This window comes from Nerophis ophidion, linkage group LG20, assembly GCF_033978795.1.
Source record: "Nerophis ophidion isolate RoL-2023_Sa linkage group LG20, RoL_Noph_v1.0, whole genome shotgun sequence".
Classification (NCBI taxonomy): Eukaryota; Metazoa; Chordata; class Actinopteri; order Syngnathiformes; family Syngnathidae; genus Nerophis; species Nerophis ophidion.
This window is the reverse complement of record NC_084630.1, coordinates 46,543,564-46,562,832: the sequence shown is the minus strand read 5'-3', so window position 1 is coordinate 46,562,832 and position 19,269 is coordinate 46,543,564. Positions and strand designations below refer to the sequence as shown.

At 44.3% G+C, this 19,269-nt stretch overlaps 1 protein-coding gene across 1 annotated transcript in view; it reads left to right on the top strand.

The window, feature by feature from the left end:
* Positions 1-19,263, top strand: part of LOC133539229 (translation initiation factor IF-2, mitochondrial-like) — a gene marked incomplete at its 3' end in the record, with an annotated part of 43,127 nt that extends 23,864 nt beyond the window's left edge. The window contains exons 9-13 of the mRNA XM_061881405.1: positions 18,124-18,328; positions 18,394-18,640; positions 18,705-18,845; positions 18,898-19,062; positions 19,127-19,263. Of these exons, the coding sequence (XP_061737389.1) occupies positions 18,124-18,328; positions 18,394-18,640; positions 18,705-18,845; positions 18,898-19,062; positions 19,127-19,263 (895 nt within the window). The remainder of the gene's footprint in view (positions 1-18,123; positions 18,329-18,393; positions 18,641-18,704; positions 18,846-18,897; positions 19,063-19,126) is intronic.
* Positions 19,264-19,269: the final 6 nt, after the last annotated feature.

Sequence of the window (19,269 nt, the reverse complement as noted above, 5' to 3'; positions counted from 1 at the left end):
TCTGTGACGTGTTATATGGATTGTACCATCAAGTGTTGTCAGCCTTCATCAGAAGTGTCACGTGATGTTAGCGTGACTTTGTCTGTGACGTGTTATATGGATTGTACCATCAAGTGTTGTCAGCCTTCATCAGAGGTGTCACGTGATGTTAGCGTGACCTTGTCTGTGACGTGTTATATGGATTGTACCATCAAGTGTTGTCAGCCTTCATCAGAGGTGTCACGTGATGTTAGCGTGACCTTGTCTGTGACGTGTTATATGGATTGTACCATCAAGTGTTGTCAGCCTTCATCAGAGGTGTCACGTGATGTTAGCGTGACGTTGTCTGTGACGTGTTATATGGATTGTACCATCAAGCGTTGTCTGCCCTCATCAGAGGTGTCACGTGATGTTAGCGTGACCTTGTCTGTGACGTGTTGTATGGATTGTACCATCAAGTGTTGTCAGCCTTCATCAGAAGTGTCACGTGATGTTAGCGTGACCTTGTCTGTGACGTGTTATATGGATTGTACCATCCAGTGTTGTCAGCCTTCATCAGAGGTGTCACGTGATGGTAGCGTGACCTTGTCTGTGACGTGTTATATGGATTGTACCATCAAGTGTTGTCAGCCTTCATCAGAGGTGTCACGTGATGTTAGCGTGACCTTGTCTGTGACGTGTTATATGGATTGTACCATCAAGTGTTGTCAGCCTTCATCAGAGGTGTCACGTGATGTTAGCGTGACCTTGTCTGTGACGTGTTATATGGATTTCACCATCAAGTGTTGTCAGCCTTCATCAGAGGTGTCACGTGATGGTAGCGTGACCTTGTCTGTGACGTGTTATATGGATTGTACCATCAAGTGTTGTCTGCCTTCATCAGAGGTGTCACATGATGTTAGCGTGACCTCGTCTGTGACGTGTTATATGGATTGTACCATCAAGTGTTGTCAGCCTTCATCAGAGGTGTCACGTGATGTTAGCGTGACCTTGTCTGTGACGTGTTATATGGATTGTACCATCAAGTGTTGTCAGCCTTCATCAGAGGTGTCACGTGATGTTAGCGTGACCTCGTCTGTGACGTGTTATATGGATTGTACCATCAAGTGTTTTCAGCCTTCATCAGAGGTGTCACGTGATGTTAGCGTGACCTTGTCTGTGACGTGTTATATGGATTGTACCATCAAGTGTTGTCAGCCTTCATCAGAGGTGTCACGTGATGTTAGCGTGACCTTGTCTGTGACGTGTTATATGGATTGTACCATCAAGTGTTGTCAGCCTTCATCAGAGGTGTCACGTGATGTTAGCGTGACCTTGTCTGTGACGTGTTATATGGATTGTACCATCAAGTGTTGTCAGCCTTCATCAGAGGTGTCACGTGATGTTAGCGTGACCTCGTCTGTGACGTGTTATATGGATTGTACCATCAAGTGTTGTCAGCCTTCATCAGAGGTGTCACGTGATGTTAGCGTGACCTTGTCTGTGACGTGTTGTATGGATTGTACCATCAAGTGTTGTCAGCCTTCATCAGAAGTGTCACGTGATGTTAGCGTGACCTTGTCTGTGACGTGTTATATGGATTGTACCATCCAGTGTTGTCAGCCTTCATCAGAGGTGTCACGTGATGGTAGCGTGACCTTGTCTGTGACGTGTTATATGGATTGTACCCTCAAGTGTTGTTAGCCTTCATCAGAGGTGTCACGTGATGTTAGCGTGACCTTGTCTGTGACGTGTTATATGGATTGTACCATCAAGTGTTGTCAGCCTTCATCAGAGGTGTCACGTGATGTTAGCGTGACCTTGTCTGTGACGTGTTATATGGATTTCACCATCAAGTGTTGTCAGCCTTCATCAGAGGTGTCACGTGATGGTAGCGTGACCTTGTCTGTGACGTGTTATATGGATTGTACCATCAAGTGTTGTCTGCCTTCATCAGAGGTGTCACATGATGTTAGCGTGACCTCGTCTGTGACGTGTTATATGGATTGTACCATCAAGTGTTGTCAGCCTTCATCAGAGGTGTCACGTGATGTTAGCGTGACCTCGTCTGTGACGTGTTATATGGATTGTACCATCAAGTGTTGTCAGCCTTCATCAGAGGTGTCACGTGATGTTAGCGTGACCTTGTCTGTGACGTGTTATATGGATTGTACCATCAAGTGTTGTCAGCCTTCATCAGAGGTGTCACGTGATGTTAGCGTGACCTTGTCTGTGACGTGTTATATGGATTGTACCATCAAGTGTTGTCAGCCTTCATCAGAGGTGTCACGTGATGTTAGCGTGACCTCGTCTGTGACGTGTTATATGGATTGTACCATCAAGTGTTGTCAGCCTTCATCAGAGGTGTCACGTGATGTTAGCGTGACCTCGTCTGTGACGTGTTATATGGATTGTACCATCAAGTGTTGTCAGCCTTCATCAGAGGTGTCACGTGATGTTAGCGTGACCTCGTCTGTGACGTGTTATATGGATTGTACCATCAAGTGTTGTCAGTCTTCATCAGAGGTGTCACGTGATGTTAGCGTGACCTCGTCTGTGACGTGTTATATGGATTGTACCATCAAGTGTTGTCAGCCTTCATCAGAGGTGTCACGTGATGTTAGCGTGACCTCGTCTGTGACGTGTTATATGGATTGTACCATCAAGTGTTGTCAGTCTTCATCAGAGGTGTCACGTGATGTTAGCGTGACCTCGTCTGTGACGTGTTATATGGATTGTACCATCAAGTGTTGTCAGCCTTCATCAGAGGTGTCACGTGATGTTAGCGTGACCTCGTCTGTGACGTGTTATATGGATTGTACCATCAAGTGTTGTCAGCTTTCATCAGAGGTGTCACGTGATGTTAGCGTGACCTTGTCTGTGACGTGTTATATGGATTGTACCATCAAGTGTTGGCAGCCTTCATCAGAGGTGTCACGTGATGTTAGCGTGACCTTGTCTGTGACGTGTTATATGGATTGTACCATCAAGTGTTGTCTGCCTTCATCAGAGGTGTCACGTGATGGTAGCGTGACCTTGTCTGTGATGTTTTATATGGATTGTACCATCAAGTGTTGTCAGCCTTCATCAGAGGTGTCACGTGATGTTAGCGTGACCTTGTCTGTGACGTGTTATATGGATTGTACCATCAAGTGTTGTCAGCCTTCATCAGAGGTGTCACGTGATGTTAGCGTGACCTTGTCTGTGACGTGTTATATGGATTGTACCATCAAGTGTTGTCAGCCTTCATCAGAGGTGTCACGTGATGTTAGCGTGACCTTGTCTGTGACGTGTTATATGGATTGTACCATCAAGTGTTGTCAGCCTTCATCAGAGGTGTCACGTGATGTTAGCGTGACCTCGTCTGTGACGTGTTATATGGATTGTACCATCAAGTGTTGTCAGCTTTCATCAGAGGTGTCACGTGATGTTAGCGTGACCTTGTCTGTGACGTGTTATATGGATTGTACCATCAAGTGTTGTCAGCCTTCATCAGAGGTGTCACGTGATGTTAGCGTGACCTTGTCTGTGACGTGTTATATGGATTGTACCATCAAGTGTTGTCAGCCTTCATCAGAAGTGTCACGTGATGTTAGCGTGACCTTGTCTGTGACGTGTTATATGGATTGTACCATCCAGTGTTGTCAGCCTTCATCAGAGGTGTCACGTGATGTTAGCGTGACCTTGTCTGTGACGTGTTATATGGATTGTACCATCAAGTGTTGTCAGCCTTCATCAGAGGTGTCACGTGATGTTAGCGTGACCTTGTCTGTGACGTGTTATATGGATTGTACCATCAAGTGTTGTCAGCCTTCATCAGAGGTGTCACGTGATGTTAGCGTGACCTTGTCTGTAACGTGTTATATGGATTTCACCATCAAGTGTTGTCAGCCTTCATCAGAGGTGTCACGTGATGGTAGCGTGACCTTGTCTGTGACGTGTTATATGGATTGTACCATCAAGTGTTGTCAGCCTTCATCAGAGGTGTCACGTGATGTTAGCGTGACCTCGTCTGTGACGTGTTATATGGATTGTACCATCGAGTGTTGTCAGCCTTCATCAGAGGTGTCACGTGATGTTAGCGTGACCTTGTCTGTGACGTGTTATATGGATTGTACCATCAAGTGTTGTTAGCCTTCATCAGAGGTGTCACGTGATGTTAGCGTGACCTTTTCTGCGACGTGTTATATGGATTGTACCATCAAGTGTTGTCAGCCTTCATCAGAGGTGTCACGTGATGTTAGCGTGACCTTGTCTGTGACGTGTTATATGGATTGTACCATCAAGTGTTGTCAGCCTTCATCAGAGGTGTCACGTGATGTTAGCGTGACCTTGTCTGTGACGTGTTATATGGATTGTACCATCAAGTGTTGTCAGCCTTCATCAGAGGTGTCACGTGATGTTAGCGTGACCTCGTCTGTGACGTGTTATATGGATTGTACCATCAAGTGTTGTCAGTCTTCATCAGAGGTGTCACGTGATGTTAGCGTGACCTCGTCTGTGACGTGTTATATGGATTTTACCATCAAGTGTTGTCAGCCTTCATCAGAGGTGTCACGTGATGTTAGCGTGACCTCGTCTGTGACGTGTTATATGGATTGTACCATCAAGTGTTGTCAGTCTTCATCAGAGGTGTCACGTGATGTTAGCGTGACCTCGTCTGTGACGTGTTATATGGATTGTACCATCAAGTGTTGTCAGCCTTCATCAGAGGTGTCACGTGATGTTAGCGTGACCTCGTCTGTGACGTGTTATATGGATTGTACCATCAAGTGTTGTCAGCCTTCATCAGAGGTGTCACGTGATGTTAGCGTGACCTCGTCTGTGACGTGTTATATGGATTGTACCATCAAGTGTTGTCAGCCTTCATCAGAGGTGTCACGTGATGTTAGCGTGACCTCGTCTGTGACGTGTTATATGGATTTTACCATCAAGTGTTGTCAGCCTTCATCAGAGGTGTCACGTGATGTTAGCGTGACCTCGTCTGTGACGTGTTATATGGATTGTACCATCAAGTGTTGTCAGTCTTCATCAGAGGTGTCACGTGATGTTAGCGTGACCTCGTCTGTGACGTGTTATATGGATTGTACCATCAAGTGTTGTCAGCCTTCATCAGAGGTGTCACGTGATGTTAGCGTGACCTCGTCTGTGACGTGTTATATGGATTGTACCATCAAGTGTTGTCAGTCTTCATCAGAGGTGTCACGTGATGTTAGCGTGACCTCGTCTGTGACGTGTTATATGGATTGTACCATCAAGTGTTGTCAGCCTTCATCAGAGGTGTCACGTGATGTTAGCGTGACCTTGTCTGTGACGTGTTATATGGATTGTACCATCAAGTGTTGTCAGCCTTCATCAGAGGTGTCACGTGATGTTAGCGTGACCTTGTCTGTGACGTGTTATATGGATTGTACCATCAAGTGTTGTCAGCCTTCATCAGAGGTGTCACGTGATGTTAGCGTGACCTCGTCTGTGACGTGTTATATGGATTGTACCATCAAGTGTTGTCAGTCTTCATCAGAGGTGTCACGTGATGTTAGCGTGACCTCGTCTGTGACGTGTTATATGGATTGTACCATCAAGTGTTGTCAGCCTTCATCAGAGGTGTCACGTGATGTTAGCGTGACCTCGTCTGTGACGTGTTATATGGATTGTACCATCAAGTGTTGTCAGCCTTCATCAGAGGTGTCACGTGATGTTAGCGTGACCTCGTCTGTGACGTGTTATATGGATTGTACCATCAAGTGTTGTCAGCCTTCATCAGAGGTGTCACGTGATGTTAGCGTGACCTTGTCTGTGACGTGTTATATGGATTGTACCATCAAGTGTTGTCAGCCTTCATCAGAGGTGTCACGTGATGTTAGCGTGACCTTGTCTGTGACGTGTTATATGGATTGTACCATCAAGTGTTGTCAGCCTTCATCAGAGGTGTCACGTGATGTTAGCGTGACCTTGTCTGTGACGTGTTATAAGAATTGTACCATCAAGTGTTGTCAGCCTTCATCAGAGGTGTCACGTGATGTTAGCGTGACCCTTGTCTGTGACGTGCTATATGGATTGTACCATCAAGTGTTGTCAGCCTTCATCAGAGGTGTCACGTGATGTTAGCGTGACGTCATCTGTGACGTGTTATATGGATTGTACCATCAAGTGTTGTCAGCCTTCATCAGAGGTGTCACGTGATGTTAGCGTGACCTTGTCTGTGACGTGTTATATGGATTGTACCATCAAGTGTTGTCAGCCTTCATCAGAGGTGTCACGTGATGTTAGCGTGACCTTGTCTGTGACGTGTTATATGGATTGTACCATCAAGTGTTGTCAGCCTTCATCAGAGGTGTCACGTGATGTTAGCGTGACCTTGTCTGTGACGTGTTATATGGATTGTACCATCAAGTGTTGTCAGCCTTCATCAGAGGTGTCACGTGATGTTAGCGGGACGTCATCTGTGACGTGTTATATGGATTGTACCATCAAGTGTTGTCAGCCTTCATCAGAGGTGTCACGTGATGTTAGCGTGACCTTGTCTGTGACGTGTTATATGGATTGTACCATCAAGTGTTGTCAGCCTTCATCAGAGGTGTCACGTGATGTTAGCGGGACGTCATCTGTGACGTGTTATATGGATTGTACCATCAAGTGTTGTCAGCCTTCATCAGAGGTGTCACGTGATGTTAGCGTGACGTCATCTGTGACGTGTTATATGGATTGTACCATCAAGTGTTGTCAGCCTTCATCAGAGGTGTCACGTGATGTTAGCGTGACCTTGTCTGTGACGTGTTATATGGATTGTACCATCAAGTGTTGTCAGCCTTCATCAGAGGTGTCACGTGATGTTAGCGTGACCTTGTCTGTGACGTGTTATATGGATTGTACCATCAAGTGTTGTCAGCCTTCATCAGAGGTGTCACGTGATGTTAGCGTGACCTTGTCTGTGACGTGTTATATGGATTTTACCATCAAGTGTTGTCAGCCTTCATCAGAGGTGTCACGTGATGGTAGCGTGACCTTGTCTGTGACGTGTTGTATGGATTGTACCATCAAGTGTTGTCAGCCTTCATCAGAGGTGTCACGTGATGTTAGCGTGACCTTGTCTGTGACGTGTTATATGGATTGTACCATCAAGTGTTGTCAGCCTTCATCAGAGGTGTCACGTGATGTTAGCGTGACCTTGTCTGTAACGTGTTATATGGATTTCACCATCAAGTGTTGTCAGCCTTCATCAGAGGTGTCACGTGATGCTAGCGTGACCTCGTCTGTGACGTGTTATATGGATTGTACCATCAAGTGTTGTCAGCCTTCATCAGAGGTGTCACGTGATGTTAGCGTGACGTCATCTGTGACGTGTTATATGGATTGTACCATCAAGTGTTGTCAGCCTTCATCAGAGGTGTCACGTGATGTTAGCGTGACCTTGTCTGTGACGTGTTATATGGATTGTACCATCAAGTGTTGTCAGCCTTCATCAGAGGTGTCACGTGATGTTAGCGTGACCTTGTCTGTGACGTGTTATATGGATTGTACCATCAAGTGTTGTCAGCCTTCATCAGAGGTGTCACGTGATGTTAGCGTGACCTTGTCTGTGACGTGTTATATGGATTGTACCATCAAGTGTTGTCAGCCTTCATCAGAGGTGTCACGTGATGTTAGCGTGACGTCATCTGTGACGTGTTATATGGATTGTACCATCAAGTGTTGTCAGCCTTCATCAGAGGTGTCACGTGATGTTAGCGTGACGTCATCTGTGACGTGTTATATGGATTGTACCATCAAGTGTTGTCAGCCTTCATCAGAGGTGTCACGTGATGTTAGCGTGACCTCGTCTGTGACGTGTTATATGGATTGTACCATCAAGTGTTGTCAGCCTTCATCAGAGGTGTCACGTGATGTTAGCGTGACCTTGTCTGTGACGTGTTATATGGATTGTACCATCAAGTGTTGTCAGCCTTCATCAGAGGTGTCACATGATGTTAGCGTGACCTCGTCTGTGACGTGTTATATGGATTGTACCATCAAGTGTTGTCAGCCTTCATCAGAGGTGTCACGTGATGTTAGCGTGACCTCGTCTGTGACGTGTTATATGGATTGTACCATCAAGTGTTGTCAGCCTTCATCAGAGGTGTCACGTGATGTTAGCGGGACGTCATCTGTGACGTGTTATATGGATTGTACCATCAAGTGTTATCAGCCTTCATCAGAAGTGTCACGTGATGTTAGCGTGACTTTGTCTGTGACGTGTTATATGGATTGTACCATCAAGTGTTGTCAGCCTTCATCAGAGGTGTCACGTGATGTTAGCGTGACCTTGTCTGTGACGTGTTATATGGATTGTACCATCAAGTGCTGTCAGCCTTCATCAGAGGTGTCACGTGATGTTAGCGTGACCTTGTCTGTGACGTGTTATATGGATTGTACCATCAAGTGTTGTCAGCCTTCATCAGAGGTGTCACGTGATGTTAGCGTGACGTTGTCTGTGACGTGTTATATGGATTGTACCATCAAGTGTTGTCAGCCTTCATCAGAGGTGTCACGTGATGGTAGCGTGACCTTGTCTGTGACGTGTTATATGGATTGTACCATCAAGTGTTGTCAGCCTTCATCAGAGGTGTCACGTGATGTTAGCGGGACGTCATCTGTGACGTGTTGTATGGATTGTACCATCAAGTGTTGTCAGCCTTCATCAGAGGTGTCACGTGATGTTAGCGTGACCTCGTCTGTGACGTGTTATATGGATTGTACCATCAAGTGTTGTCAGCCTTCATCAGAGGTGTCAAGTGATGTTAGCGTGACCTCGTCTGTGACGTGTTATATGGATTGTACCATCAAGTGTTGTCAGCCTTCATGAGAGGTGTCACGTGATGGTAGTGTGACCTCGTCTGTGACGTGTTATATGGATTGTACCATCAAGTGTTGGCAGCCTTCATCAGAGGTGTCACGTGATGTTAGCGTGACCTTGTCTGTGACGTGTTATATGGATTGTACCATCAAGTGTTGTCAGCCTTCATCAGAGGTGTCACGTGATGTTAGCGTGACCTCGTCTGTGACGTGTTATATGGATTGTACCATCAAGTGTTGTCAGCCTTCATCAGAGGTGTCACGTGATGTTAGCGTGACCTTGTCTGTGACGTGTTATATGGATTGTACCATCAAGTGTTGTCAGCCTTCATCAGAGGTGTTACGTGATGTTAGCGTGACCTCGTCTGTGACGTGTTATATGGATTGTACCACCAAGTGTTGTCAGCCTTCATCAGAGGTGTCACGTGATGTTAGCGGGACGTCATCTGTGACGTGTTATATGGATTGTACCATCAAGTGTTGTCAGCCTTCATCAGAGGTGTCACGTGATGTTAGCGTGACCTTGTCTGTGACGTGTTACATGGATTGTACCATCAAGTGTTGTCAGCCTTCATCAGAGGTGTCACGTGATGTTAGCGTGACCTCGTCTGTGACGTGTTATATGGATTGTACCATCAAGTGTTGTCAGCCTTCATCAGAGGTGTCACGTGATGGTAGTGTGACCTCGTCTGTGACGTGTTATATGGATTGTACCATCAAGTGTTGTCAGCCTTCATCAGAGGTGTCACGTGATGGTAGTGTGACCTCGTCTGTGACGTGTTATATGGATTGTACCATCAAGTGTTGTCAGCCTTCATCAGAGGTGTCACGTGATGTTAGCGGGACGTCATCTGTGACGTGTTATATGGATTGTACCATCAAGTGTTGTCAGCCTTCATCAGAGGTGTCACGTGATGTTAGCGTGACCTTGTCTGTGACGTGTTATATGGATTGTACCATCAAGTGTTGTCAGCCTTCATCAGAGGTGTCACGTGATGTTAGCGTGACCTTGTCTGTGACGTGTTATATGGATTGTACCATCAAGTGTTGTCAGTCTTCATCAGAGGTGTCACGTGATGGTAGCGTGACCTCGTCTGTGACGTGTTATATGGATTGTACCATCAAGTGTTGTCAGCCTTCATCAGAGGTGTCACGTGATGTTAGCGTGACCTCGTCTGTGACGTGTTATATGGATTGTACCATCAAGTGTTGTCAGCCTTCATCAGAGGTGTCACGTGATGTTAGCGTGACCTTGTCTGTGACGTGTTATATGGATTGTACCATCAAGTGTTGTCAGCCTTCATCAGAGGTGTCACGTGATGTTAGCGTGACCTTGTCTGTGACGTGTTACATGGATTGTACCATCAAGTGTTGTCAGCCTTCATCAGAGGTGTCACGTGATGTTAGCGTGACCTTGTCTGTGACGTGTTATATGGATTGTACCATCAAGTGTTGTCAGCCTTCATCAGAGGTGTCACGTGATGTTAGCGGGACGTCATCTGTGACGTGTTATATGGATTGTACCATCAAGTGTTGTCAGCCTTTATCAGAGGTGTCACGTGATGTTAGCGTGACCTCGTCTGTGACGTGTTATATGGATTGTACCATCAAGTGTTGTCAGCCTTCATCAGAGGTGTCACGTGATGTTAGCGTGACCTCGTCTGTGACGTGTTATATGGATTGTACCATCAAGTGTTGTCAGCCTTCATCAGAGGTGTCACGTGATGTTAGCGTGACCTTGTCTGTGACGTGTTATATGGATTGTACCATCAAGTGTTGTCAGCCTTCATCAGAGGTGTCACGTGATGTTAGCGGGACGTCATCTGTGACGTGTTATATGGATTGTACCATCAAGTGTTGTCAGCCTTCATCAGAGGTGTCACGTGATGTTAGCGTGACCTTGTCTGTGACGTGTTATATGGATTGTACCATCAAGTGTTGTCAGCCTTCATCAGAGGTGTCACGTGATGTTAGCGTGACCTTGTCTGTGACGTGTTATATGGATTGTACCATCAAGTGTTGTCAGTCTTCATCAGAGGTGTCACGTGAGGTTAGCGTGACCTCGTCTGTGACGTGTTATATGGATTGTACCATCAAGTGTTGTCAGCCTTCATCAGAGGTGTCACGTGATGTTAGCGTGACCTCGTCTGTGACGTGTTATATGGATTGTACCATCAAGTGTTGTCAGCCTTCATCAGAGGTGTCACGTGATGGTAGTGTGACCTCGTCTGTGACGTGTTATATGGATTGTATCATCAAGTGTTGTCAGCCTTCATCAGAGGTGTCACGTGATGCTAGCGTGACCTCGTCTGTGACGTGTTATATGGATTGTACCATCAAGTGTTGTCAGCCTTCATCAGAGGTGTCACGTGATGTTAGCGTGACCTTGTCTGTGACGTGTTATATGGATTGTACCATCAAGTGTTGTCAGCCTTCATCAGAGGTGTCACGTGATGTTAGCGTGACCTCGTCTGTGACGTGTTATATGGATTGTACCATCAAGTGTTGTCAGCTTTCATCAGAGGTGTCACGTGATGTTAGCGTGACCTCGTCTGTGACGTGTTATATGGATTGTACCATCAAGTGTTGTCAGCCTTCATCAGAGGTGTCACGTGATGTTAGCGTGACCTTGTCTGTGACGTGTTATATGGATTGTACCATCAAGTGTTGTCAGCCTTCATCAGAAGTGTCACGTGATGTTAGCGTGACCTTGTCTGTGACGTGTTATATGGATTGTACCATCAAGTGTTGTCAGCCTTCATCAGAAGTGTCACGTGATGGTAGCGTGACCTTGTCTGTGACGTGTTATATGGATTGTACCATCAAGTGTTGTCAGCCTTCATCAGAGGTGTCACGTGATGTTAGCGTGACCTTGTCTGTGACGTGTTATATGGATTGTACCATCAAGTGTTGTCAGCCTTCATCAGAGGTGTCACGTGATGCTAGCGTGACCTCGTCTGTGACGTGTTATATGGATTGTACCATCAAGTGTTGTCAGCCTTCATCAGAGGTGTCACGTGATGTTAGCGTGACCTTGTCTGTGACGTGTTATATGGATTGTACCATCAAGTGTTGTCAGCCTTCATCAGAGGTGTCACGTGATGTTAGCGTGACCTTGTCTGTGACGTGTTATATGGATTGTACCATCAAGTGTTGTCAGCCTTCATCAGAGGTGTCACGTGATGTTAGCGTGACCTTGTCTGTGACGTGTTATATGGATTGTACCATCAAGTGTTGTCAGCCTTCATCAGAGGTGTCACGTGATGTTAGCGTGACCTTGTCTGTGACGTGTTATATGGATTGTACCATCAAGTGATGTCAGCCTTCATCAGAGGTGTCACGTGATGTTAGCGTGACCTTGTCTGTGACGTGTTTTATGGATTGTACCATCAAGTGATGTCAGGTACGACACTTTACTTACTAGCCTATATAAATCAACCATTTATAAATACACGTCAGTAGGCTAAATGAACATTTTCAACATAACATTTTAACTATGTATATATATTTTTCCGAATGTTCCAACCGCCACCCGCCCGATTCTATTTAAAATCTATTTTTTCGTCATGTCACCCTCCCGACCACGTCCGCGGATGAGACCGCAAACCGCACATCTCTACTCTGCGTTGACCTAGTTATCAGTACAAGGCAAAGAATTCCAAATAATCCAAAAGCGTGCAAGAATTTGATATATGTGTAAACTTGTATACATACATTTCATCACATGATACATTTTTATGAAAATATTTGCTAATAAATGTGGAATTTGGGTCAGGAAAATATTGCTCGATTGTGACTCATAATAGCAGGAAATGTATCCTAAGCTAACATAGATGTCAACATTTTTCTGGGGGGTCATGCCCCCAGAAAAATTGTCAGCCTTCAACTATTTGTCGAAGCTTTGAAAGTGGAATTCTTTCCCATTCTTGTTTTATGTAGAGCTTCAGTCCTTCAACAGTCCGGGGTCTCCGCTGTCCTATTTTACACTTCATAATGCACCACACATTTTCCATGGGAGACAGGTCTGGACTGCAGGCGGGCCAGGAAAGTACCAGCACTCTTTTACTACAAAGCCACGCTGTTGTAACACGTGGATTGGCATTGTCTTGCTGAAATAAGCAGGGGCGTCCATGATAACGTTGCTTGGATGACAACATATGTAGTTCCAAAACCTGTATGGACCTTTCAGCATTAATGGTGCCTTCACAGATGTGTAAGTTACCCATGCCTTGGGCACTAATGCACCCCCATACCATCACAGATGCTGACTTTTCAACTTTGCGCCTATAATAATCCGGATGGTTATTTACCACTTTGTTCTGGAGGACACCACGTCCTCTGTTTCCAAATATAATTTGAAATGTGGACTCGTCAGTCCACAGAACACTTTTCCACTTTTCATCAGTCCATCTTAGAAGCCGGCGGCGTTTCTGGGTGTTGTTGATAAATGGGTTTGGCTTTGCATAGTAGTGTTTTAACTTAATCTTACAGATGTAGCGACCAACTGTAGTTACTGACAGAGGTTTTATGTAGTGTTCCCGAGCCCATGTGGTGATATCTTTTACACACTGATGTCGGTTTTTGATGCAGTACCACCTAAGGGCTCAAAGGTCCGTAATATCATCGCTTACGTGCAGTGATTTCTCCAGATTCTCTGAACCTTTTGATGATTTACGGACCGTAGATGGTAAAATCCCTAAATTCCTTGTAATAGCTCGTTGAGAAATGTTGTTCTAAAACTGTTCGACAATTTGCTTACAAAGTGGTAAACCTCACCCCATCCTTGTTTGTGAATTACTTAGCATTTCATGGAAGCTGTTTTTATACCCAATCATGGCACCCACCTGTTCCCAATTAGCCTGCACACCTGTGGGATGTTCCAAATAAGTGTTTGATGAGCATTCCTCAACTTTATCAGTATTTATTGCCACCTTTCCCAACTTCTTTGTCACGTGTTGCTATCTCGATAGATAGACAGATGTATATCTGTAGAGCTATATATCTATAGATATATCTATATGTAGATATATCTATATATCTATAGATATATCTACATGTAGATATATCTATAGATATATATATGTATATATCTATATTTAGATATATATATATCTATATAGATATATATATATCTATATAGATATAGATATATATATATGTGTGTGTGTGTGTGTGTGTGTGTTTGTATTTATTTATGTGTGTGTATATATTTATATATGTATGTGTGTATATATGTATGTATATGTGTGTGTATATACAGGTGCTGTTCATATTAGAATATCATGAAAAAGTTGATTTATTTCAGTAATTATATTCAGAACGTGAAACTTACATATTATATCAATTCATTACACACACAGTGATATATTTGAAATGTTTATTTATTTAAATTTTGATGATTAGTACTGACAATTACTGAAAATCACAAATTCCGTATCTCAGAAAATTACAATATTTGTTCCGACTAGTACCAAAAAATATTTTTTAGAAATGTGGGCCAACTGAAAAGTATGAACATGGAAAGTTTCAGCATGTACGGCAATCAATACTTAGTTGCAGCTCCTTTTGCCTGAATTGCTGCAGCAATACGGCGTGGCATGAAGTCCACCAGTCTGTTGCACTCCTCAGGTGTTATGAGAGTCCAGGTTGCTTTAATAGTGGCCTTCTGCTCTTCAGCATTGTTGGGTCTGGCATCGGGCATCTTCCGCTTCACAATACCCCAGAGCTTTTCTATGGGGTTAAGGTCAGGTGTGTTTGCAGGCCAATCAAGAACAGGGATACCATGGTCCTTAAACCAGGTACTGGTGGATTTGGCACTGTATGCAGGTGCCAAGTCATGTTGGAAATTGAAATCTTCACTTCCATAAAATTGGTCGGCGGCAGGCAGCATAAAGTGTTGTAAAACTTCCTGGTAGACTGCTGCATTGACCCTAGACCTCAGGAAACACAGTGGACCAACACCAGCAGATGACATGGCAACCCAGACCATTACCCATTGTGGAAATTTGACACTGGACTTCAGGCAACGTGGATTCTGTGCCTGTCCTGTCTTCCTCCAGACTCTGGGACCTTGATTTCCAAAGGAGATTCAAAATTTACTTTCATCTGAAAACATAACTTTGGACCACTCAGCAGCAGTCCAGTCCTTTTTGTCTTGAGCCCAGGCGAGACACTTTTGACGTTGTCTCTTATTCAAGAGTGGCTTTACACAAGGAATGCGACAGCTGAAGCCCATATCTTGCATACGTCGGTGCGTGGTGGTTCTTGAAGCACTGACTCCAGCTGCCGTCCACTCTTTGTGGATCTCCCCCACATTTTTGAATCGGTTTTGTCCAGGGCGCGGTTATCCCTCTTGCTTGTACACTTTTTTTCTACCATATCTTTGTCTTCCCTTCGCCTCTCTATTAATGTGCTTGGACACAGAGCTCTGGAACATTTAACCTCTTTGGCAATGACCTTTTGTGTCTTGCCCTCCTTCTTTAAAGTATCAATGGTCATCTTTTGGACAGTTGTCAAGTCAGCAGTCTTCCCCATGATTGTGTGTCATACAGAATCAAAACGAGAGGTACATTCTACAAGTTTGACTTTCTAAATGGATTTAATTAAATAAATCAACTTTTTCATGATATTCTAATAATATGACCAGCACCTTTGTGTGTGTGTACATGTGTGTGTATATATACATACATATATATATACATATATGCATATGTGTGTGTACATATATATATATATATATATATATATATATATATATATATATATATATATATATATATATATATATATATATATATATATATATACACACACACACATATGTACATATATATATATATATATATGTATGTATGTATATATATATATACATGTATGTATATATATGTATATATATATGTATATACGTATATATATATATATATATATATATGTATATACGTATATATATATATATATATATATATATATATATATATATATTTAATATACATACATACAGGACTTTCTCAGAAAATTAGAATATTGTGATAAAGTCCTTTATTTTCTGTAATGCAGCTAAAAACATGAAAATGTCATACATTCTGGATTCATTACACATCAACTGAATTATTGCAAGCCTTTTATTATTTTTTTATTATTTGTCGTAGTCATAGTGGTTTGTACAGTCCTTTGAGACATTTGTGATTTAGGGCTATATTAATAAATATTGATTGATTGATATTTTAATATTGCTGATTATGGCATACAGCTTAAGAAAACTCAAAAATCCTATCTAAAGAAATTAGAATATTTCCTCAGACCAAGTAAAAAAGCTGTATGCCATAATCAGCAATATTAAAATAATAAAAGGCTTGCAATATTTCTGTTGGTGTGTAATGAATCCAGAATGTATGACATTTTCATGTTTTAGTTGCAATACAGAAAATAAAGGACTTTATCACAATATTCTAATTTTTTGAGACAGTTCTGTATATACCTATATATGTGTTTGTGTGTGTGTATGTGTATATATATATATATATATATATATATATATATATATATATTTATGCAGTGGGGCAAAAAAGTATTTAGTCAGCCAGCGATTGTGCAAGTTCTCCCACTTAAAAAGATGACAGAGGTCTGTAATTTTCATCATAGGTACACTTCAACTGTGAGAGACAGAATGTGGAAAAAAATCCAGGAATTCACATTGTCGGAATTTTAAAGAATTTATTTGTAAATTATGGTGGAAAATAAGTATTTGGTCACTTCAAACAAGGAAGATCTGTGGCTCTCACAGACCTGTAACTTCTTCTTTAAGAAGCTCTTCTGTCCTCCACTCGTTACCTGTATTAATGAAACCCGTTTGAAATTGTTATCTGTATAAAAGACACCTGTCCACAGCCTCAAACAGTCAGACTCCAAACTCCACTATTGCCAAGACCAAAGAGCTGTCGAAGGACACCAGGAAAAGAATTGTAGACCTGCACCAGACTGGGAAGAGTGAATATACAATAGGCAAGCAGCTTGGTGTGAAAAAATCAACTGTGGGAGCAATTATCAGAAAATGGAAGACATACCAGACCACCGATAATCTCCCTCGATCTGGGGCTCCACGCAAGATCTCATCCCGTGGGGTCACAATGATCATGAGAACGAAGAGCAAAAATCCCAGAATCACACGGGGGGACTTGGTGAATGACCTGCAGAGAGCTGGGACCAAAGTAACAAAGGTTACCATCAGTAACACACTACGCCGACAGGGAATGAAATCCTGCAGTGCCAGACGTGTCCCCCTGCTTAAGCCAGTGCATGTCCAGGCCCGTCTGAAGTTTGCCAGAGAGCACATGGATGATACAGCAGAGGATTGGGAGAATGTCATGTGGTCAGATGAAACCAAAATACAACTTTTTGGTATAAACTCAACTCGTCGTGTTTGGAGGAAAAAGAATACTGAGTTGCATCCCAGGAACACCATCCCAAGAACACCATACCTACTGGGGGTGGAAACATCATGCTTTGGGTTGTTTTTCTGCTAAGGGGACTGGACGATTGATCCGTGTTAAGGAAAGAATGAAGGGGGCCATGTATCGTGAGATTTTGAGCCAAAACTTTCTTCCATCAGTGAGAGCTTTGAAGATGAAACGTGGCTGGGTCTTCCAGCATGACAATGATCCCAAACACACCGCCTGGGCAATGAAGGAGTGACTCTGTAAGAAGCATTTGAAAGTCCTGGAGTGACCTAGCCAGTCTCCAGACCTCAACCCCATAGAAAATCTGTGGAGGGAGTTGAAAGTCTGTGTTGCTCAGCGACAGCCCCAAAACATCAATGCTCTTGAGAAGATCTGCATAGAGGAATGGGCCAAAATACCAGCTACTGTGTGTGCAAACCTGGTAAAGACCTATAGTAATCCTTTGACCTCTGTTATTGCCAACAAAGGTTATATTACAAAGTATTGAGTTGAATTTTTGTTATTGACCAAATACTTATTTTCCATCATAATTTACAAATACATTTTTTAAAATTCCCACAATGTGAATTCCTGGATTTTTTTTTCACATTCTGTCTTTCACAGTTGAAGTGTACCTATGATGAAAATTACAGACCTCTGTCATCATTTTAAGTGGGAGAACTTGCACAATCGCTGGCTGACTAAATACTTTTTTGCCCCACTGTGTGTGTATATATATATATATATATATATATATATATATATATATATACACACACACACACACACACACACACGTGTGTGTGTGTGTGTGTGTGTGTGTGTATATAGACGCCTGGGGATCCATTTAAACAGGAAGTTGCTGAAATCCATATCCTGCTTCATCTTGTTGCTGCAGTCCCGCCACGACTGCCATCGTCCAGCGGGGGACGCTGAAGCGAGGCTGTGTCCTGGTGGCAGGGAGGACTTGGGCAAAGGTGCGCTACCTGTTTGACGAGAAGGGCCAAGTGGTCAAAGAGGCGGGGCCAAGCATGGCGGTGGAGGTGATTGGCTGGAAGGAGCTTCCGCCTGCCGGCGATTCCATCTTGGAGGTGGAGTCTGAGGTCAGGAAGCCACGCCCCTTCTAGGTGGTGAGGCCCAGGTGAGGACGTGGTGCTTCTGTCTACAGCAGCGAGCCAGAGAGGTGGTGGACTGGAGGAACCGAGAGGCGGAGCTTCAGAGGATGAGGGCGGAGCAAAGCGTCATCCAGGTGAAACAGAAAGAACACCTGGATGAGTACAGGAAGCAGAGGGAGGGGCTGACCCACCTCTCCTGGCGCCAAAGGAACTTCCTCCAGTACCAAAACACCAAGGGCAAGCTGAGGTCCAGCGAGAAGACGTCCCACGCCGACCTCAGCCTGCCGCTCATCATCAAAGGTACCAGCCGCCGCCTTCGCGCCATCTTCCTTCTTCACCTCCTCTTCCTGTTGCACGCCCACAGCTGATGTGGACGGCTCTTTGGAGGCCATCTTGAGTATTGTGGACACCTACGACGCCCAGGACCAGTGTGGACTGGCGGTGGTTCACTCTGGCATCGGCGACGTCTCCGAAAATGACCTCAACATGGCGGTGACTTTTGGAGGTAGGAGCCTGCGGTGTGCCACTTGACTCCGGGTGACGGCGCTCCTCCGCAGGCAGCGTGTACGGCTTCAACGTGGCGGCCAGCAAGTCCATCCAGCAGATGGCGGCGAGGCAGAGTGTCCCACTGAAGCTCAACGCCATCATCTACCAGCTGGTTGAGCAGCTGAAGGCGGAGCTTAACAGCAAGTTGCCGCCACTCCTACACCACAACGCTGTGGGTGAGTTATCGCAGCATCATTGCTCAGCACTTCCTCGGCGTGGAACCCTTGCTCCGCCCACCAGGTGAGGCGACGGTGCTGGCGGTGTTCCATGTGACGCAGGGCAAGAAGAAGATGGCGGTGGCTGGCTGTCGAGTTCACAAAGGTCAGCTCAATCGCCAGCTGCGCTTCCGTCTGCTTCGAGGCGGAGAGACGCTGTGGGAAGGT